Source organism: Prionailurus bengalensis, chromosome C2 (assembly GCF_016509475.1).
Source record: "Prionailurus bengalensis isolate Pbe53 chromosome C2, Fcat_Pben_1.1_paternal_pri, whole genome shotgun sequence".
Lineage (NCBI taxonomy): Eukaryota > Metazoa > Chordata > Mammalia > Carnivora > Felidae > Prionailurus > Prionailurus bengalensis.
Genome location: NC_057350.1, coordinates 132,864,707 through 132,887,843, shown reverse-complemented (window position 1 = coordinate 132,887,843; position 23,137 = coordinate 132,864,707). Strand labels below are relative to the sequence as shown.

The 23,137-nt window shown below is 36.9% G+C and overlaps 1 protein-coding gene across 2 annotated transcripts in view; it reads right to left on the bottom strand.

Annotated features, from left to right (window-relative positions):
• The window catches only part of PIK3R4 (phosphoinositide-3-kinase regulatory subunit 4), a 79,730-nt gene that overhangs the window by 52,910 nt on the left and 3,683 nt on the right, over positions 1 to 23,137 (bottom strand). For both annotated transcript variants that reach the window (XM_043595422.1, XM_043595421.1), the window contains 6 exons: positions 22,174 to 22,782; positions 20,613 to 21,389; positions 12,464 to 12,597; positions 9,645 to 10,227; positions 6,658 to 6,792; positions 4,869 to 5,090 (listed from right to left, as the gene is read on the bottom strand). In XM_043595422.1, the coding sequence (XP_043451357.1) occupies positions 4,869 to 5,090; positions 6,658 to 6,792; positions 9,645 to 10,227; positions 12,464 to 12,597; positions 20,613 to 21,345 (1,807 nt within the window). In that variant the 5' untranslated portion in view covers positions 21,346 to 21,389; positions 22,174 to 22,782. The remainder of the gene's footprint in view (positions 1 to 4,868; positions 5,091 to 6,657; positions 6,793 to 9,644; positions 10,228 to 12,463; positions 12,598 to 20,612; positions 21,390 to 22,173; positions 22,783 to 23,137) is intronic.

Here is a 23,137-nt window from a genome sequence, read left to right as displayed (position 1 = left end):
GTGAGTTTGGGCTCCACATTAGGTTCCATGCTGCCAGCACAGATCCTGCTTGGGGCTGTCTTTCTCTCTCTCAAAAAATAAATAAGATTCTAAAAAACACTTTAAAAAGCTATTTTTTCTTTAATAAAAGGAAAATACTACCTAAAATTCCAGTGAGTTATATTTAGGAACTTTATAAACTGAAATGTATAATAAGCCAAAATAACTCAAAATATTTTGAAAATTAAGACTGACATCTTGAGAACTTACCCTACCAGATACTAAAGTTGTTTATAAATATAATTAAAATAAGTATATTATTAAATTAAACAATTAAATTATGATAATTAAGTAGGATATAATTAAAATATAAGTGTATGATATTGAGTACAGAAATGAGAAATCAAGGGAATAGAACAGATACCCAGAAAACTAAAACTAAAAGACATAAGCGTGCAACAGTTGATAATATAAGCTTCATAAATCAATAGGAAAGAAATGAAATGTTTAATAAATAGCATCAGGAAAACTGATTATTTATCTGAGGAAAATTAGATTTCACCTCATACCACAGACCAAAATAAAGATCAATTAAACTGTTAAGTGTGAAAAATAAAGCATTATAAAAAAAGATGTGCAGCCAACAGATTACTAACCTAACAAGTTACTTGGGAAAAGTATTTGCCAATGATTAAAAGTTAATGTTTTTAATATACATCTATGAAAGGTTCAAAAACATCAACAAGAAAGGCATAAAGCCATCAGGGAAAAAAATGAGCCAAAATAAATAAAAAATTAATAGAAGTACAAATGAGTAATCAACATGAGAAAATTTTTCACCTCCACTGATAAGCAAAGAAATAGATATCAAAACAAGTTATTTTACCATACCAATAGGCAAAGATTAACTAAAGCTTATTCCATGCTGAAGGCTATGTAGTATGGTCAAACAATGCTGACCAGAATGGAAAATGACATAACTTTTTTTGAAAAGCTTATTAAAATGTATCAAGAGTTTAAAAAATATATTCATATTCTTTAACCCATTAATTAAAATTTCAGACTTCTATCCTGAGAAAATAAATCAGAAGTAAATATTTACGTAAAATATTATCTATATGATAGGAAAAAATGAAAATAATTTAAATATCCAAAAGCGATAAACTTTGGTAAAACAATATGATGGAATATTTTAATCTATTAAATTATGGTTTAAAAAATTTTAATGGGGGCGCCTGGGTGGCGCAGTCGGTTAAGCGTCCGACTTCAGCCAGGTCATGATCTCGCGGTCCGTGAGTTCGAGCCCCGCGTCGGGCTCTGGGCTGATGGCTCAGAGCCTAGAGCCTGTTTCCGATTCTGTGTCTCCCTCTCTCTCTGCCCCTCCCCCGTTCATGCTCTGTCTCTCTCTGTCCCAAAAATAAATATTGAAAAAAAAAAAAAAATTAAAAAAAAAAAAAATTTTAATGACATGAGAAAATGCTTAGAATATATGTTACCAGAAAAAGAATTAAGAAATAATAAGATTAAAAAGTAATATAATATATACATAGTACTTATGCGCCAAGTACAATTACATGTTAATTCATTTTATCTTCACGACACATAGGTACTATTATTATTCCCATTTTACAAATAGGGAAAGTAAGGCAAAAAAGAGACTAAATGATTTCCCCCAAGAACCACAACTAATAAATGACAAAGATTACGAACCCCACAGGCTGGCTCCAAAGTGCCTACTCTTACCAGGTACACAACAGTGCCTCATGAGATACATAACAAAATGGCAAAAATGGGATGGAAACAGGGAAAAAAAAAAAAAACCCTACAGGAATAAAACACAAAACATAAACAGAGGTCATAATGGGTTGTAAGATTAGAAGTGATTTGTTTCCTTCTTGGCTTCTGTATTTTCCAAATTTTCTATAGAAAGCATGTATTACTTTTATAAACCAAATAAAAATAAAAATTATTTTAAAATAAAAAAATAACATAAAGGCACGATTCAAAGCACATATGAATTGATCAACGGATGGCAGTTCTAAGCACCATCTTTTCCAGAAAGAAAAGAAATAAAAATAAGACGAAAGAAGAAGGCAAGAAAGACAGAAAGATTTGAGAAGCCATGTATAGTAGGAACAGTTAGATGAATCCAAGATGCAAGACTGAGATGAATCAATGAACTAATACAAAACAGTAGAAAAAACCATTAACAAAACAAAACGACAACCTACTGAATGGGAAAAAATATCTGCAAATGATATATCAGGTAAGAGGTTAGTATCCAAAATATATAAAGAACTTACACAACTCAACACCAAAAAGACTAACTATCCAATTACAAAACAGGCAGAGGACCTGAAGAGACATTTTACCAAAGAAGACATACAGATGGCCAACAGATACATGAAAAGACGTTCAACATCACTAAGCATCAAGGAAATTCAAACCAAAACCACAATGAGCTCTCACCTTACACCTGTCAAAATGGTTAGAATCAAAAAGACAAGAAACAACAAGTATTGGGTAAGGATGTGAAAAAAAAGGAATCCTTGTGCACTGTTGGTGGAAATGTAAATTGGTGCAGCCACTGAAGAACCCAGTATAGAGGTTCCTTAAAAAATTAAAAAGAGAAATACTATATGATCCAGTAATTCCACTACTGGGTAGTTAGTTACCTAAAGAAACTAAAAACACTAACTTGAAAAGATATATGCACCCCTGTCTTTACTGCAGCATTATTTACAACAGCCAAGATATGGAAGCAACCCAAGTGTCTGTCAATAGATAAACGGATAAAGGGTGGTGTGTGTGTGTGTGTGTGTGTGTGTGTGTGTGTGTGTGTGTATGTGTGTACAAATATATGTATGTATATATATATACATGTAAATATATATGTGTGTGTGTGTATATATATAAGGCAAAAACGAGAGACAAAAAAGAATATATATATATACACACACACACATACATACACACAATGGACTATGACTCAGCCACAAAAAAGAATGAGATAGTGTCATTTGCAACAACATGGAAGACTAGAGGGTATCAAGCTAAATAAGTCAGAGAAAGACAAATACCATATGATTTGACTAATATGTGGAATCCAAAAAACAAACTAAAAAACAAATAAAAAGCAGAAACAGGCCCATAAATACAGAAAACAAACTCATGGTTGCTAGAGGCGATGTAGGATGGGGTAATGGGTAAATGGGTGAAGGGCAGTAGGAGATACAGGCTTCCAGTTATGAATGAACAAGTCACTGGGATAAAAGGTACAGTATAGGGCATATAGTCAACGTATGGTACAGATGTAACTACACACACACACACACACACACACACACACACAAATTTTATAACTGACCAAATATAAAATTGAAAAGGTCAGTACAAGGGGCGCCTGGGTGGCGCAGTCGGTTAAGCGTCCGACTTCAGCCAGGTCACGATCTCGCGGTCCGTGAGTTCGAGCCCCGCGTCGGGCTCTGGGCTGATGGCTCAGAGCCTGGAGCCTGTTTCCGATTCTGTGTCTCCCTCTCTCTCTGCCCCTCCCCCGTTCATTCTCTGTCTCTCTCTGTCCCAAAAATAAATAAACGTTGAAAAAAAAAATTAAAAAAAAAAAAAAAAAAAGAAAAGGTCAGTACAAATGGGTAGAAAGTGATCAGTTATTATTCAAAAAGAAAAATATTAAATCTTGGATCAAACATGACAATCTATTCAACATAAGGTCCATTTTTTTTCCTAACTTTGAATCTAAATGTAATTGGAGCCATGTAGGTCTAATACAAAATGTCTCTCTTCTGCAGATAAATCTAAAAATCAAAAATTGTACATTTTGAAAAAAGTGAAAAAAACTACATAATTTTTCATACATTTTCAGTTTACACAAAGCATAGCATGCAAGCTTTAATTTTTTTTCCTAATTAAACTGATTTTCAGGGCACCTGGGTGGCTCAGTCAGCAAAGCATCAGACTTCGGTTCAGGTCATGATCTCATGGTTTATGAGTTCAAACCCTATGTCAGGCTCTGTGCTGACAGCTCAGAGCCTGGAGCCTGCTTTAGATTCTGTGTCTCCCTCTGCCTCCCCACTTATACTTGCTCTCTCTCTCTCAAAAATAAACTTTTAAAAATAAATAAATAAATAAATAAATTGGTTTTTTTAATTGATATTCAATCATACTTGTATCTTATTTTCGGATTGCAACAGTTATTTTCTAATGCACATTTACTGTAAAAAACTTGATAAATACAGAAAACATAAAGAAAATATGCACCTACAATCCCAGCCTCAGAGATAATTACTATACAAATCTTAGTATATTCCAGACCTCTTTATAAACATATGATTTGTTATTGTTACCTTCTAGAACCTACTTCAGTCACTTTAATAGTATTTCAATGGTACTTTCCCAGTCATTAAATATTCTTTTATTTATTATTATTTTTTTGAGAGAGAGAGAGAGAGAGAGAGAACATGCATACAAGCAGGGGAGGGGCAGAGAGGGAGGGGAACAGATGATCCAAAGCAGGTTCTGCACCGACAGGCTGACATCAGCAAGCCTTGAACCCATGAACCATGAGATCATGACCTGAGTTGAAGTGGGACATTCAACCGACTGAGCCACCCAAATATTCTTTTAAAACAGTTTTTAATAACCACATAGTATTCCTTCATATGAACGTATCACAGTTCAATTAACCAATCCCTTGATCGGCTAAGACTTTCATTATCCAAAAGCAGCATAAAGACACACACACTAGGAGCTCATCTCATTATTAATGAAATTTGGTAGTACTGTCACCTATCTCTCAGACCTCATGGAAGTACTGTTTGAGAGAGTAATTCAAAATCTTAAAGATGTATTTTAAAACAAATGGAAAAACATACCAACTATGCTATCAAAAAAGGCTCCACGCAGATGCCAATCATTCTTATCATTTAGGAAAGTGATCATGTGCGACAATAAAACATCATTGGCTTTCTGACGTCCAAAGAATACGCACAGCCGTGTTATTCCATTTTCCATTAAGGTTTGTTTCACAATATTTTCAGGGTCACTTAGCAAAGTGACAACTTTCTGCTGGACCATTTCATGTAAGGCTTGCAGTTCTAAAAAAAAAAAAAAAAAAGTAAAGATAGGATCCATTTTTTCCCCCAAGATACAGACCTAGTCTTCTTTCTTACTCCTTGGAGAAACAGAACGATTAACAGAAGGCACCATAAAAAGTCTATAATCACTATATGTTTCCACTATTCAAAGCTCTGAAGGATAGATGGGAAACCGAAATATAAACTGAAGAACAACATCTGATAAGCAGATGCCACAAGCATGGTTACCATCTCACTAATGAAACATGCCTATTTTTAAGGCTCAAGGAGAAAACTATGGGAAAGCATGAAAAAGATCATACTGCCACCAATAAAGTTAACTTAACCAAGGACTTCCAAATACCAGACTGGTTAAGGATATAATCTGATGGTACAAATTAATACTTTTAGAAGCATTTTTAAGGTCAGTTTATTTATTTTAGAAAGCAGAAAATACACTGCAAATCCTGCCAAGGCTTTACATGATCTGGCCACCACCTTCTTCTCCAACTCACCCTCCCCCTTTTCCTTTTCTTCTAAAATGTAAGCTCAACAAGAGGATCTTTTCTGTCTTATTCACCACTGTATATTTCTAGTGTTTAGAGCAAGCACACAATTGCCTGATACACAATTTCCTGATGTAGAGCTTATAGTTTAACAATTATCCCTTAGCTAAATGAATGAGGACAGAGGCCACTCCTGGTGCAGCTAAGGGATGTGGTGGTCTGATATGCAAAATACTATGTTCACATTAAGACAAACTTTAGATTAACTCCCAAAAAGGTTTAACACCTAACTCCCTTATCTATAAAGGTCCAATTACAGGGTTATAGAATGCAGGACAGTATTATTTTCTAAGTAATTCCATGAAAAAAGTGGAGATTTCCTTTCTGATACACCTTCTGTAAGTTCAGAATTATTCCATTGCCTTCAACTGCAGATAATATATGCTGTCTAAAAATGATGCCATTCTAACAACAGAGCCATTACCATCATCTATAGCATAAAAACCTCAAAACTCGATTTCTCTAGCTTTTGTGAACCAGAAACATACTAGAACTAAGTATATTATTTTACTTCTAAATCTTTAACTCAATAAACATTAACTAAAAGCTTGCTAAAAGCTGTATGTATATAAAAACTTAAGACGAACTTTGACCTCAAAGAGTTTACCATCACATCTGTTTATTTAAAGTAAAAGATGTGGGTTTGATACACAAATCAGAGATAGTATGACATAAACAAACACCGTTTATGATTTGAGAATACTCAAGGTATGCTAACATACAGAGAAAAGGTTTAAATTCTTTAGCTATGATGTTTTCAATGTTTTTCTTTCATCTTTTAAGAATTATACGATTCGGCTAGCTTTACCATTGACACAAATCAACTGTAGCTGAAAAACAACAAACTGATCATTTTCTGGTTAGATAACAGTGTATGAGAATAGGACAATCAGACACCAGGGATCTTTGTCACCTACATATATGGTATTCTTTCACCTTACATGAAAATTATGATAGTTTCTTACAACTCCACATAAGTAATTCATTATAAATAATAAGTCTGGAAAAGAAAGTCATACTACCTGTGTCATAATTTCCATTGGGATGTGTAACTTCATCTATTTCTTCACTATTTGGGTCATTTTCCATATTGAGATTTTTTAACTGTACTAATTCCAGGAATCTCAAAGCTGTTTCTGCCAGCAGAGCTATGTTTTCTATATTAACAGAGAAATTTATTATTATAATCTCAAATCCTTATAATGTTTAACTTTTCCTTCCTGTCTTGATATAAGTAAAAATCATAAAACTCCTCTCCCTTCCATTTTTTATTTATGCCTGTGCCCCATCCTTCTTCGTCTTCCAATTTTGTGGGGTTTTGTTTTTTTTTGTTGTTTTTTTTTTTAAGTAGGCTCCAGGCCCAGCATAGAGCCCAACACAGGGCTTGAACTCACAACCCCGAGATCAAGACCTGAGCTGACATCAAGAGTCAGATGTTTAACTGAATGAGCCACCACCCAGGTGCCCCCATTTCTGTGCTTAACATATGATCACACCAACCAACAACTGCACTCTCTTCTTTCTTAGCAGTAAATGCCACTGAACATAAAGCTTAACTATCTTATTCAATTCTTCCTTAATTTTTAACATTACTACAAGGGAGGTGCATCTCACAAGAGTTGACATTGTGAGTGTGTCAAATGCAGTGATCACCCTCATCTTAAGAGTCCCGCTCCCCACCCCCACCAGGTTCAACATTGTTCTGAATAGAACAAAAATTTACCTCTAAATACCCAAGATGTGAATACCGTGCAATGCCTAAAGATAGGAGAATCTGGGCCATTACCCTATAGATGGGAGAATCTGGGTCATCCTCTGATAAAATGTCAAAATCCTAGATGAAATGTCCCCACTTTAATGAATGTATCTTTATTAGGAAAAGTCTCTTACTTTCCTGGGCACTTCTGAAACCTTAGTATATCTATGCCTATTTCCCCATCTAAGACACAACACACTTCAAAGTTCACACAAAATACAAATCTATACCACTTCTGAATTTTAAAAGAATACTGTGAAAGAAATTCAAAAATTTATTTTAAAATTTTATAATTACTGATATGTGTGGTTTAATTATATTTGCCCATTCAAGTTCAAACAGATTTCTGGCTCTACTGGGAAAAAAAAAAAAAAAAAAAAAGGCAATTTTATCATGTACTAAGCCATGATGAAGGAACACTGCAAGGTACCAGCACTGACCCTGGGTTACCATGGACTCCCACTATAAAGAACCAGAAGACCAAAGAAAAGCAGAGCTGCTTCAGAATCAAGGTACAGACCAGCAGCTCTGAGAACTGAGAAAGAATGAGACCAGATACATTTAGGTCATATTATTTAGCCTCTTCCATTCCCACTTTCCTCACTTATAAAATGAAAGTAATATAACATCTATTGTTCAACGTGGTTGCAAGGGTTAGTTGCAAGAGATATATAAATCTTAGACTCTTAAAACCCATGTATCTTAGAATCTGGACTCTACCTTAAAATCTATATATCTCTTGCAACCAATCCTTGCAACCTTGAGCAGTAGATGCTCTGACACACAGGGTTTTTAATAAATAGTAACTATTATTTTTATGCTATCACTATTAGTAACTGACTGTCACTATGTTAATATAGCACCTACACATCAGAACCTTAACTATTTAACACAACTGAGAACAAACTAAGACCAACAGTAGGTCACAAAACGCTAAAGAAAGATATAACTTGTTTTTAAAACTTACACATTTTTATTTAATTCTATCTAGTTCAATTATTTATATTTGCAAAATGAATTATAAATACGCTTGTTACAAATGATAAACTAAAATATATGTATATTAAAGAAATTCTGCATTTTTTAGGCCTGACATGTACAGCTATGGAAACCAGAAACCATAAATAATAGGCAATGGATAAATATAAATAAAAATATACGTATAGGAAAAAAAAAACTCAACAAACACCAATCACTTTGTGGATGTGCCTAGAGATAAGGCCAGAGTCCAAAGACCATTTTTCATATCTTCCATTAAGATAATGACAGGCTAAGACTACAATTAATAAACCTAGTATCTTTCAAAAAAAGTAACAGTATCATCACCATATTATGTACTATTTACAAAGACCAAAACAGAATCCCTGATTTCCAGCAGATATTGGAAATAAACTACAAATTATGTTAATGTTTCAGGGACATTTTCCACTCAAAAAAAAGTATGCAAAATTAATCTGCGGAGCTAAAAACATCAATCTGTATAATTTGATTTTATGAGTAAGAATTACAAGTAAAACAGGTGGGTGTGTGGGGCGCCTAGGTGGCTCAGTCGGTTGAGCATCAGACTTTGGCTCAGGTCATGATCTCGCAGTGAGTTCAAGCCCTGCACTGGGCTCTGTGCTGACAGCTCGGAGCCTGGGGCCTGCTTCAAATTCTGTGTCTCCCTCTCTCTATCCCTCCCCCGCCATGCTCTCTCTCAAAAATAAAATAAACATTACAAAAAATTTAAAAAACAACAACCATGTGGGAGTGTTATAACCTCATCACAAAGAAGTCACACACCTTAATTAAGCACTATAGTAAAGGACCTTAAAATTCAGTAATAGGCTAAGTTCTTTCAACATCAAATTATCCAGCAAAATTTGTCTTTTGCAACAGCAATAGACCTGTATCCTAAAGCTGATATTCAAACTAGCAGATCTGTTCAGAGAAATTTTATAAAGGCCTAAAGACACTAGATCAGAGCACATACTTGTAAACATCGGTCTTACTCCCAATTAAATGTAGTATACCCAGTAAAATCGTAAGATTCTACATTATATACTTTCACTTGATAATTCTGATCAAAAAAGAATACACACAAAAGTGGAGTCCCAGGAAGAGATCAGCTATAAAAATTATTACACTGTACACAAACAGTTCAAGGACCACAATGCACCCTTGGAATTCCCAAAGAAATCAGAGAAATAAGACGTATTAAAGTCACTAACTTCAAAAACATGAGTGGCTATTTCTTGGACAATAAACTCTTACCAGCATAGGCTAGTCTAACAATAGTGGCATCATCTTGGGCTAAGTGGGCTATGCCTGGCAGAATATATTCCGGATAGATATTGACATCATTTCGAGGAACCTCTTTGACAAGGGCAAGAACTTTGGTCAATGTCCTCAAGGCTTCAGCCCTCACTCTAGGAACAGAGTCATTGCTAAAATGCAAAAGATATGGAGTAATACGGTCCAAAAGAATTTCTACACTTAATCTTGGGGCCAAATGGAGAATAAGTTCCAAAGCAGCAAGTTTGGAATCGCAGTATTTAAGGGTCTGCAGACAGGATGTTATAACAGACACCAAGATAACCAGCCCATTTTCCTTAGGCTCTCCTTCTGCTTTTTCTGGCAGATCATGTCCACAGAGATTGTGAATAATGTTGCCCAAATCCTTCCGTATAACCAGAATGCGCTCATCGGCAGAAAGAAATGTCTCCTTGGCAAACTGGGCCATGTAGGGCTGAAGGAAAGTGTAAAATATTTCAGGAAAGGCATTGCCACGCTGCTGCTTTAGGTAATCTTCTGCCCCTAAACGTTTATCTGGCTCACGATGAATCATCTGAGTTACCTACACCAAGGAGAGAAAAGGAGTAAAAAACAGATTTGAGAACAGCAGATTAAATCAGATGACAGCTACAAGGGCAACTTACACATGACATAAAGGATTTCTGAGGTAATTCAGACTCTTCACCATCTTTGCCTTTCAAACTACTTTCAGAACCTGACTGTAATATATGATCTACAACCATCCTACCAAGCAACAGGAAATTATGTAGTAATGTATTACAGATGGCCCAGACACAGAGAGGAGATATACCCTGTTCAGCATTCCCTGTTTATTAAGACAGGGAAGTAATACATTGGTGCCCACAACTCAAGGATTCTTAAAACATTTCTGAGCAGGAAATACCCACTGAGAATCTGAGAAAAACAATGGGTTTTTCTCTAGAAAAAAAAATGTATACACAATATTTTTACATACAAAATTATACACAATCTGAAAAGAATAAAAGAACCACTAAAATCTATTTACATATCAGAGTTCTGATTTAAAGTCTTAATACCACAAGTCGAAGGGAATATATGGTTTCAGTGTAGCTCTAGACTCTGGTCAAAAAGGGGATAAGTGATTCAAACTTTTCAAGCAATATAAAAAAGCTGTTAAATCCTACAAACACGGGAAATGATATACCTAACTCGAGCTTATCATATGTTTTCTGGTGTCTTAGAGAAATAACTTTCTCTCAATATACAGAGAGCACAGTTTTATTTTTCCTAGACCTTCATACTCAGGCATTATTTAAATGCTCAAAATACCATAAAAATGTATCTAGTTATTTGAGCTTTCTGTTTCTTTGTAAATAGGAACCTAGCATTGAACTTGCAGGGAATCAAATGCACTATAAATATTAGGAAAAGTGACTTGACAGAATTCCTTTCACATTCAGATTAAGCCTTAAAGATTAGCCAAATTCACTCCTTTCAGAGTTAAGAAAACACAGGCCCAAATTCAGGAAGTCGCTTAGCCAATGTAACATGACACATGAGTGACGTACCCAAAGACAGAACAGCCAGGGCAGTTTTCACTGAAAATGAGCTAAACTGGCTTCCTCTAAAACATCTTATTTTTCATACTTGCCATTTGTAAGAGAAATTAAAATGTATTCTATATCCCCTACCTTACTATAGAATATTTTAAATATACTATGAACTTTCCATGACTGAGAGTCATCATCACAAGCCTCAGTTACTGTACTGATGTAATAAAGATCCCCTCAAACAGTTAAGGTGGATAAACGGCTTATGTAACCTCCCACAGAAGTCCTCGTATCTGTTCTGCTGGACTAATTAGTGATTCTATAGCTTTACCTTCCAGAACAGCCTCGAGGGTCAAGGGAGGCATACCAAGCTAGGTGCTTCTATATGAAATGGCGTTATCCTACTGCATTATATTCAAGTTGATGTTTACTGTCTCTTTCATTTTAGATATATGCCTTCTTCATTTCTTACTAGCAAGTTCTATCCTAGACAACATCTCTAACCCCCAGGCACCTCCTTCCAAATCTATCCAAAGCAGAGCTATAGACGTGTGTGTATGTATAAAATTATGTGTGTTTATATACACATGAAATTAGCCACATGAGCTCTGGGGCACCTGGGTGGCTCAATCGGTTAGGCATCTGACTCAGTTTCGGCTCAGGTCATGATCTCACAGTTTCGTGAGTTCGAGCCCCACTCAGGCTCTGTGCTAGCAGCACTGAGCCTGCTTGGGATTCCCTCTCTCTCCCTCTCTCTCTGCCTCTCCCCACTTGCTCTGTTTCTGACTCTCTCAAAATAAATAAATAAACTTTAAAACAAATAAAATTAAAATAAAATAAAATAAAAGCCAAATGAGCTCTATGCCTAAAAAAGAGAAAAATATTATACATTTCCCCCTAACAAACAAAAATAGGCTGTTTGGCAGGGGCGCCTGGGTGGCTCAGTTGGTTAAACATCCACCTTTGGTTCAGGTCATGATCTCAAAGTCCGTGAGTTCGAGCCCCGCACCGGGCTCTGTGCTGACAGCTCAGAGCCTGGAGCCTGCTTTGGATTCTGTGTTTCCCTCTCTCTCTCTACCCTTCCCTTGCTTGTGTTCTCTCTCACTCTCAAAAACAAAGAAACATTAAAAAAAAAATAGGCTATTCATAATAGTCTATGCTTTATTGCTTTGCTCCAAATTCATAAAACTCCAGAGAGCTATCTAATGCAAAAGTGAGAACATAATTCTATTAAAACTTAATGGAGAATACTTGTTGCATAGTTACCAATTCTCTGATACTGCGATCTTCAATTTTATTTAGTACTTGTTCCGGGAAAAATTGTCCATTTCTGTAAGCCAGAAGTTGAGAAAGATCAAACAGCGGTACACCTTCTGTAAAAAGCTCAGCTATAACACAACCTGAAAAACAACAGATACAATTCCATTAAAAATGCAATGCAAGATACTTGTAATATAGATCAAGAATTCAGAATATTTGTAAAACTCAAAATGCAAAACTCAAAGTAAACTGAATTAAAAATTTTAATGCAATATACAACTATAGTCAAGTAAGACAGGGAAAATGTCTACTGCCTTGTATCAGTTTCTAAAAGTTTAAAGTCAAAAGAAGCCCACAGAATTTTTCTCGGTCTTAAAAAAAATAAAATAAAATTACTTCCTAGCTCTCTCATCTAAAATGAATACGTTTGTATATTATACACACATATACTTAGAGACAGAGTACAAGCCACAAGGAATACGATGTTTTTTTAAAGTATGGACTTGCAGACATTAAGTTCAGAAGGAACTGAGAAGTCATATCTGACCACTCATTTTTTCACCTCAAACAAAAAGTTATTAAGTGTCTACTATACACTAGCAGTGCATATAACAGATAAAATCCTTGCCCTCATGAAGCTTTCTTTCTAGGAAGAGAGACATAAAATAAACTAGTGAACAAACATGAGAAGAGTGCTACAAAGTACGGCTCCAAGACTAGAGAGGGAGAAAGAGAACCCAATCATTTTGCACTTACATAATCTTCAAACAAGTAATAAAAAAAAAATGTATCTACATTCCCAAAAGGACAAAGCAGTTTCACTGAATCATATGCCTGCATTTCACGAGCCTGAAAGATATCCTTAAATAACCTTAGCTCACAAACTCTGCATTTGCTGGTCCCTCTGCCTGGAATGCTACTCCCCCAAAAATCCACCTGGCTTACACCTCCTCTTCCTTCAGATCTCTCATCAAATGTCATTTAGGAGATTAGCAGTACATAAACTATCCCATACTTCTTGCCTGACACATTCCCTTTTCCCTTTCCCTGTTTCTCCCCACAGTACCAATTGATAAATTAAATATATTATTTATTTATTTTCTTTGTCTGTATACCCACTAGAATGTAAACTCCATGAGGAAGGGATTTTTGTCTATTTTGCTCACTAAAAAATTTCCAGGAACTAAAACAGTTCCTGACACATAATAAACACTCAATAAATTTCTAATTTTTTCCTGTACAGTGTCAAGATTTAGAATAAAAGACTTAAAATAGCTATTAAAAACACCATAAGCAAGAAGGAAAATAGAAGACCAGGCCAACACTAACAAACCAATGAGATCTAACACAGACATCAAAAGAATATCTCACAACAGCAGAATACAAATTTTTCTCAGGGACACATGGAAGTGTGTCTAATATAGTCCAGATTAGACTATATGCTAGGTCATAAAACAAGCCTCAGTAAGTTTTAAAGGACTGACATACAAATCATGTCCTTCAAATGACAATGGAATGAGATAAAAAATCAGTGACAGAAGAAAGCTTGAAAAATTCAAAACTCTGTAGAAATTAACACATTCCCAAATAACCAATGAATCAAAGGGAAATTAGAAAAATACTTTGGATTAATGAAAATGAAAACACAACATAAACATATAGGATGAAATTAACAACTCAGTAAAGAACAGATGTTGGTGAGGATGCGGAGAAAGGGGAACTCTTTTGCACTGCTGGTAGGTAGGCAAACTGGTGCAGCCACTCTGGAAAACAGTATGGAGGTTCCTCAAAAAAGTTAAAAACACTAATTTTTTAATTAATTACAATTGAATTACTAGATATTTACCCAAAAGATAAAAAAAAATGCTGATTCAAAGAGGCACATGCACCCCAAAGTTTATAGCAGTGCTATCAACAATAGCCAAATATGGACAGAACCCAAATGTCCACTGGATAAAGAAGATGTGGTGTGTAATTTATACACACACACACACACACCCAATGGAATACTACTTGATCAAAAAGAATGAAATCTTGCCATTTGCACAACGTGGATGGAACTACAGAGTATTATACTAAGCAAAATAAACCAGTCAGAGAAAGACAGGTGTCATATGATTTCACTCATGTGGAATTTGAGAAACAACAGATGAACACAGAGGAAGGGAAGGTAAAATAAGATAAAAACAGAGAGGGAGGCAAACCATAAGAGACTCTTAAATACAGAGAACAAATTGAGGGTTGCTGGAGGGGAGGTGGGTGGGGGGATGGGCTAAATGGGTGATGGGCATTAAGGAGGGCATTTTTTTTTAAATTTTTTTTTCAATATATGAAATTTATTGTCAAATTGGTTTCCATACAACACCCAATGCTCATCCCAAAAGGTGCCCTCCTCAACACCCATCACCCACCCTCCACTCCCTCCCACCCCCCATCAACCCTCAGTTTGTTCTCAGTTTTTAAGAGTCTCTTATGCTTTGGCTCTCTCCCACTCTAACCTCCTCCATGGGTTTCTGTTAAGTTTCTCAGGATCCACATATGAGTGAAAACATATGGTATCTGTCTTTCTCTGCCTGACTTATTTCACTTAGCATAACACTCTCCAGTTCCATCCACGTTGCTACAAAAGGCCATATTTCGTTCTTTCTCATTGCCATGTAGTAAGGGAGGGCATTTTTGAGATGAGCACCAGGTGTCATATGTAAGAGATAAATCACTGGGTTCTACTCCTGAAGCCAAGACTACACTGTATGTTAACTAACTTGAATTCAAATAATAATAAAAAAAAAAACCCATACAGGATGCAATAAAACAGTATTTAGAGGAAATATGCAGCTATAAACACCTATGGTAAAAAAGACAGCAAAACAATAACCTAACCTTAAGAAACAAGAAAATTAAACTAACCAAAGCAAACAGAAGGAAAGGAATAATAAATACTTTTGCACAGAAATTTGTGAAACAGAGAATAAAAAACAACGGAGAACACCAACAAAGTCAAAGGTTGGTGCTTTGAAAAGCTCAACAAAATTGACAAACTCTTACAAAGAAGACAAATATCTCAAACTACTAAAATCAGGCAAAAAAAAGGGGGGGAACATACTACCAGCCTTACAGAAATAAAAAGAACTGTATTTTGAACAACTATATGCCAACAAATTAGATAACCTAAATTAAATGGACAGATTCCTGGAAAGATACAGATTATCAAAGCTGACTCAAAAAGAAACAGAAAATCTGAATAGACCTTCCAGTCAAGAAATTGAATTAAGAATAAACTTTCCACAAAAGAAAAGCCTCAGACAAGATGCCTTAAAAGAGGCTTCGCGGTCTGTCAAATATTAAAATTCTTACCCATTCTTGACAAATTGTCCCCCCAAACACAGGAGAAGAGGGAACACTTCTCAATACAGAATTACCCTGGTACCAAACCAAAGACATCACAAGAACACTATAGACCAATATTTCCAATGAATACAGACACAAAAATCCCCCCCCCCCAAATGCTAACAAGTCCATACGAATAATAAAAAAAAAAAAAAAGGAAAGGAAAGAGAAGACACCTGAGCATGTTAGAATGCTGAGCGCCTACTGGTAAATGTGAAGGAAGTGCTGGACTTGGAAAATCATCATTTGCAACCGTCAAGTAAAGACAAGATCAGGCAAGCATCATCAATAGATGCCAAATCAAGAAGTTGTGATGACTGGCAGTGTATTTGCATGGTCTTAAAAGTTTCTTCCACAGGCTGCTTATTAGTTGCAAGGGACTAAAAAAAACAAAAAACAAAAAAACAAAAAAAAACAGGAAGTAGCAATAGAGGGGAGAATCAGGCAAGACCTTGACCAGGTGATCAAAATTAACATCACCAACAAACACCATTTGCCCCTTGATGTGATACTGTGAGATGCATCATCACATATATAGTATACTACTGAGAATGAATAACCTCAATCTATTCAAAAGGAAAAATCACACAAACCCCAAATGAGGTACATTCTATTAAAAAACAAAGAGGTGGAGGTGCATGAGTGCACACAACCACACACACACACACACAAAATGCAGGTAAAAGCCAGTGAAAACTGAGTAAGGCCTGTATCTAGTTAGCAGTAATGCTCCAATGTCAATTTCGGATTTTGATGTGGCACTACAGTCATATATGGTATCACTAGTGGGGGAAGCTGGGAGAAGCATTCTTCACTATTTTTGCAACTTCTATTGTTTAAGATAAAAAGTATAAAAATAATTTTTAAAAATTTAAGAGGAGATGTATTCTTCAAAAAATGTCAATGTCATGCTGACAAAAAAAAGGCTGTGCAAATGTTCCACACTGGAGTGACTGGGTGCCTCAGTCAGTTAAGTGTCCAACTCTTGATTTTGGCTCAGGTCATGATCTCAGAGTCCCACATCAGGCTCCGCCCTGACAGTGCAAAGCCTGCTTGAGATTCTCTCTCTTCATCTCTCTCTCAAAATAAACAAACATTTAAAAAAAAAAATGGTCCACATCAAAAAAGAAGGTAAAGAAACATGACAACTAAATACAATACCAAACCCTAGACTGGGTCCTGTCTTGGAGCAGTTAAAATTCTATAAGGGACAATACTGGGTCAAAAACAAAATTAGAATTAAAACTGTAAATTATTTATCAATGTTAAATTTGCTGCAGTTCATAACTGCAACACACAATTACATAAGCGTAGTGTTAGGAAACTAGTATCTTAGGAAATACATACTGAAGTATCTAGAGGTAAAGGGCCATGATGTACAGAACTTAGGAAAAAAATCATGGGGGGTGGGGCGGGGCAGGAGTGCAAAAATAATGTACAAGTAATAAAGCAAGTGGAGCAAAATGTTAACAAATGAATCTGGGGATTCTATGTACTATTTTTATTTTTTCAAGTTTTTCAAGTTTGTAAGTTTGAAATGATTTCCAAATAGTCAGAAAGAGAAAGAAACATAGCTATGTTTCACTATTTACAACTGAATTGTGTCTCCCCACACCCCAAAATTCATATATTTAAGCCCTAACACCCAGTACCTGAACCTAACTAAATACAGGTGATAGGGCCTTTAAAGAGGTAATTGAAGTTACATGACGGGGCTCTAGTCATTTTGACTGGTGTCCTTATAAGATCTACCAGGGAAGAGTCCATATGAGTACACAGTGAGAATGTAGCCATCTGCAACACGGAAGAGTGGCTTCAGGAGAAATCAATCCTGCTGGCACCTTGATCTTGGACTTCCAGCCTCCAGCGCTGGAACAAAATAAACTCTTGTTTAAGCTACAAAGGCTGGGGTATTTTGTCATGACAGCCCCAGCAGACTAATACAGAGTTGAATACAGGACTTTTTTCTTGCAATTTTTAGAACGTTGTTCTGGAATAGGTGTTATTAGGTGGTATTTCCCTATGGAACAAATTGTTCAAGGTGTTTTTATCAACACTAAGTCCTTATAATTCAGATATTAGCTCAAATGTTACCTTCTTAGAGAGGTCTTTTCAGACCATTTTATCTAAAGTAGTCTCCTACCAGCCCTTGTCATTAACACTTAGAAGTCCAACTTTTGTCACATTCTTATCACTGATAAAAATTAACTTCCTTACTTGTTTATTCTCTCTCCTCCACTAGAACGTTTTCTGCTCCTTAAGGGCAAAAAAATTGTCAGTCTTATTCACAGCCATACTCCCAACATCTTTACAACAGTGTCTCATACATAATAAACACAGAATGCTCAAATATTTGTCAAGCATATGAATGAAAGATCTCCAGGAAAAAGGCTCCGCCCGTTTATATGGCCAGAGAATATATACTATTCTCCTAAACTAGCAGCCAGGAACCATGGATATGCATCAAGATGGGGGAAAGTTAACATTTAAAACCCGAGCTGTAGGAGGTGGACACATCCCACCCACCTCTTTCAAAGAAATGAAAGGGTCTATCTTCAACCAAAACAGCATAGGACTCTAGCCTGGAAAAACAAATACTAAGAATTCTGTTGAAGTTTATGGAACTATAATGCACACAGAAAGGATAAATATACACATCTCATCGACCCTTGAAATTTTAAAACAAACTTCCAGTTAAAAGTCACAGGAATATGTTATGTGCCAATCACACCTCATTTTCTTTTTAAAAAGCCTATATCAAAATAAATAATTTTTTAAAAAAATTTTAAGCCTGCAAGTGATGCCAAGGTCAAAACGTGATCACATTTCTACGCTAAAAGAGTCCTATTTACAGAATACTTAGTAAGTTTAAAATGTAAAAATGGTTCAAAATTTAGATAAATTCACTGACCAAAAACTTTGGGACTCTGATGAATTACACTTCTAATCTTGTTATACTTACAGCGTAGAGGCTAACTCTGTCTTATCCAAAACACCCCCCTTGGTATTACCTTGGGACATAGATTAGTGAGTGTACCAACACGGGTATAATTCTGTGTAACAACTCTTATTCAATCCCCTCAATGAAATACACTTATTTATTAATTATGTTACTTTTCCTAAGTAATCTAAAAAACAGTTCAATTTAAGTTTTCTCTGCGGCAAACCTACAGGTGGGAAAAAGATTAAACCCAACCTTTACAAAACTTAAAATGGCACTGATACCAGAGTTCACATGGTATTCCCCAGGATACCACCTTCAGCCCATTTCTCTTCCTAAAAATTCACAGATAATCTGAAATCCATGGCCTGGCTTCAAGTGGTCTGTGTATGATATTAATGCACGGTACTCTCCTCTAGAGAAGGAGGCCACTGATTTCACCAAATTACTTAAGGGGATCCCCAAAAAAGCTTAAGAATCACTTCTTTACAAACTCTCCCTCGTTACAAATCCATTCCCTTGACTACAATTACTACCTATTTCCTGGTAGTATCTCCACCTCTATCCCAAATCTCTAGGCACCAAACCTTTATTATAAATCAACTGTCTGTTGTACATCTTCTCCTGGATATCCCCCAGGCACCTTCAACTCAATATATCTAAGAGACTTCATCATGTTCCCATCCCCTCTACCTGTTCTTCCTCCTATGTCTCCAATGTCAGTGACCATCACCCATCATCCATCACCCGGATCCACCCAGTTCCCCAAGCTAGAGTGAAAGAAGTGTTCTTGACTTGACTCCCCCATCAATCACCAAGTCCTAACAATTCTACCTACTATCTCTGAAGCATTATTCTTCACCACTCTCTCTCCAATTCTGTCACAACTTTAAGCCAGTCAGGGTCCCGTCTTACCTGGATGGTGGTAGTTTACTTCTAGCTGGTTTTCTGGGCTCCAGGGTAGCTCCCCTGCAACCCATTTTCCATCCCATTTACCAAAGAATCATATCTGATAATATCCCTGTAGGCTAGCAAGGGCCTGCCGGACCCTTTCTGATCTGGGGCTTGTTCACCTCACACTCTATACTTTATGTTCCAGATAAACTACTTCAAGTGTCCTAATAAATCAGTGCATCATGCTCTGGTCTTCAAGACTTTGTATAAGCAACACCCTCTGCCTGAAACAAACTACCCTTACCATAGCTAGCTCCCAATCATCTTTCAGGTCTCAGTTTAAGTATCATCCTTCCAATAAAGAGGCCTTTCCTGATCTTGCCTCTCTATCCATCAATACCATGGAGACTAATTTAAATATTTATCGGTTCCTGTAATAGCACCTGGTTCTTATCACGACCATAGCAAATCACATTGCACTAAAGCGTCCTTTTTCAATAACGCATCTATCTCCCCATTAAACATAAAACACCTTGAGAGACAGAACTATTCATCTGTCTCTAGTGCCTAAGACAGTGCCTGGGGGCACCTGGCAGGCTTGGTAGGTAGAGCATATGACTCTTGATCTCAGGGTCGTGAATTCAAGCATGTTGTGGATAGACTTTAAAAAAAAAAAAAAGACAGTGCCTGATACAAAAAGAAGAATTCAAATATTTCTTAAATATTTGAATGACTTATGCATTTGAATGACTCTGCATTTCATAGGTATTTAAACATGTCCAATGAAAGACTGCTGTATCTATCTGAATAGTGTATGAGGTACCAAGAAATTAATTTTTCAACATATGGGATTTTTAAAAAGCTACATTTTGATGTTCAAGAGTTAAAATATACGCACATCCCCCCCTTGGCAAATCTGACCAATTCAAATACCTGCTGAAAAGATGTCCATTGCCCGCTTCAACTCTCCTCTTGTTCTCTGATTACTGTTCAAGTCTACAAGTGGAGTTGAAGGATCTCTCATATATTCTAACTCAGTGGCAAACAATCCACCATCAACAAAACGTTCAGGAGCAATGTAACAAGTTCTCCTCCGTGAAGTGTCAAAGAAATAGTTGAAATCTGCGGGGTTGTCCTCTGGAAGATAAGTGGGCTTAAAACTGGCAAAATCAGTTAGAAGGACCCAATTCCAACTGGTAACCATTACATTCTCAGTCTTGATGTCCCCATGACGGACCCCAGATTTGTGTGCTTGGTCCACAGCTGTTAGGATCTGGAAAGCAATCCAACGCTTCTCTATATTATTTAAAAACGGACGAGTACTGATGCGATCATAGAGGTTGTCTCGCACATACTGCCTAAAGAGCATGGCTGCTTTCTCAGATGCTTTTTCTGCTGCTTTCTGAAAAGGTAGACAGTTCTGTGCAGAATGAAGCCTGATTTTCAGTTCCTCCAGCTCTTGTTTATAGCTGGTTAAAGGCAACGTAGGATCCTGAATTGCAAAGACCTTCACAACCACTAGGCCTTCTCGGTGCTTTGCTCGAGCAACTTTAAAAAACCGAGTGCTCCCCAGGCTCTTATCATATTCAAAGTCATGGATGTCTGAGAAATAACTTTCCACAGAAAGGATCTGAGAAGGAGCAATGCCAGCGAGCTGATTTCCCATGATGGCAGCAAGCACCTCCGGGTCAGTAAGTCAGGATACAGCCCCTATTAAAAAAAAAAAAAAAAAAAAAAAAAAAAAAAAAAAGAAAGAAAGAAAGAGAAAGAGAGAAAGAAAGAAAGAAAGAAAGAGAAAAAGAAGAAAAGAAATAAGCAATGAAACACCATTGTTTATGTATTCTCTTCCTAAAAGACAGATGCACTCACTATATTTCTCTTCCACTGAGAGCACCCTATCTAGTGTCGCAGGCAGTCTCTAAATTTTAGACACATTTATCTAAAAAGATCTTGTTGTTTTATGTTGTCCTTCCAGAACCTGAGCTATATTTAAATAGACCTCTTCAATATTAAGCTGAAAATGTTAGAATGTGCATTTTCTGCTTTTTAAATTTAAAAATTAATGAGCCTTTACTCTGTGTTCAGCATTGTGCTTGGGGCTATGAAGGTCACAACAGTACTATATGAGACAGTCTTTGTCCAAGAAGAACCTGGAGTCTTAGATGTAAGACGCAAACACATTAAAAACTTAAGACTAAAAATCGCCTAATACAAATAGATTTACTGAACTCCTCAAAGACCAACCTAAGATCCAAAAAAATCAGTAACTCCTGGGCCCTTCCAGTCTAATTCCAGTGTTTCTTCCCACGAGCAAACAGAAGGCATAAAGTTGTCTCATGGGCAACAACAGGGAAGAACCCTCGGCAAAGATGTTAAAGAAAAGTAAACCGAAATACACACTTGCCAAACGAACCCAGGGTTCTCCTAGCTCGTATTTTGCAGTTAATAAAAGACACACATACACACACGGCCATGCGCACATATAAATATTTACCCCAGGACTCTGTAAAGTGTCACAAGTTGGTCACTAGCTCACACTGAGGTCATGACGGGTCACTTCAGGGTCTGAGATTGGGGGTCAGCAGCCGGGCAAGTCTTCGGTATGAAGGATCTTCCTTCAAAAGCAGGAGGTGGGGCGTTGGGGGAGGGACGCCGAAAAATGCCAATCTCCAGAAACCACGGTGGCCCGCAGCGGAGAAGGGGGAACGTGCCGCAGATGAACGAAGCCAAGCTGAAGCGATTCCAGATACCCCGGGAGTTGCCCCCGCCAGCCCCCTACTCTGCCCGGGGAGCCACGCGTTCGTGGGCCTCGCCTTCCCCTCGTGCGGATCTCCGGACCTTCGAAGGCCTCTAGACTCCTGGAGGGCCTCACCACCAGAAGGGGAGGTGGGACTCGGGATAGAACGGGAGGCCGCCAGTTCCAGGGAAACACTTCTCCAGCTGAGGCAGACACAAACGCCGAACTCCCGGGAAAGCTGCCGGCTCTGACCTCATTCCGGTCTCAGAGCGGAAGTGACGACGGAGAGAGGTTTAAGGAAGCAAGCGAATGGTGGTGGAGTTGGTTGCTAGGAAACGAGGAAGGGGCGTGGCTTCACGCTGACGCCTGGAGGAAGAAAATAAAACGTGCTGTCAATTTATTCTCCACCCTGGTCTTCTACCTATCGTTCCCTGAACTCTGTGGCTTCTGACGTCCCCGGAACAGAGTTCTTTAAGAGAATTCACAGGTTTATTTAGGAAGGTTAATATATCCCCAGCTGAATTTTTAAGAGCTTTACTTGAGATATAATTTGCATACGATAAAGTACACCTGTTTAAAATACACAACTCAGTGGCTTTTTATATATTTACAGAGTTGTTCAATCATCTCTATAATTTAATTTTAGAACATTCTCATTACCCCCCAAAATAAATTCAGTACTTATAAGCAGTCACTCCCATTATCTCCCTTTCTCCTACCC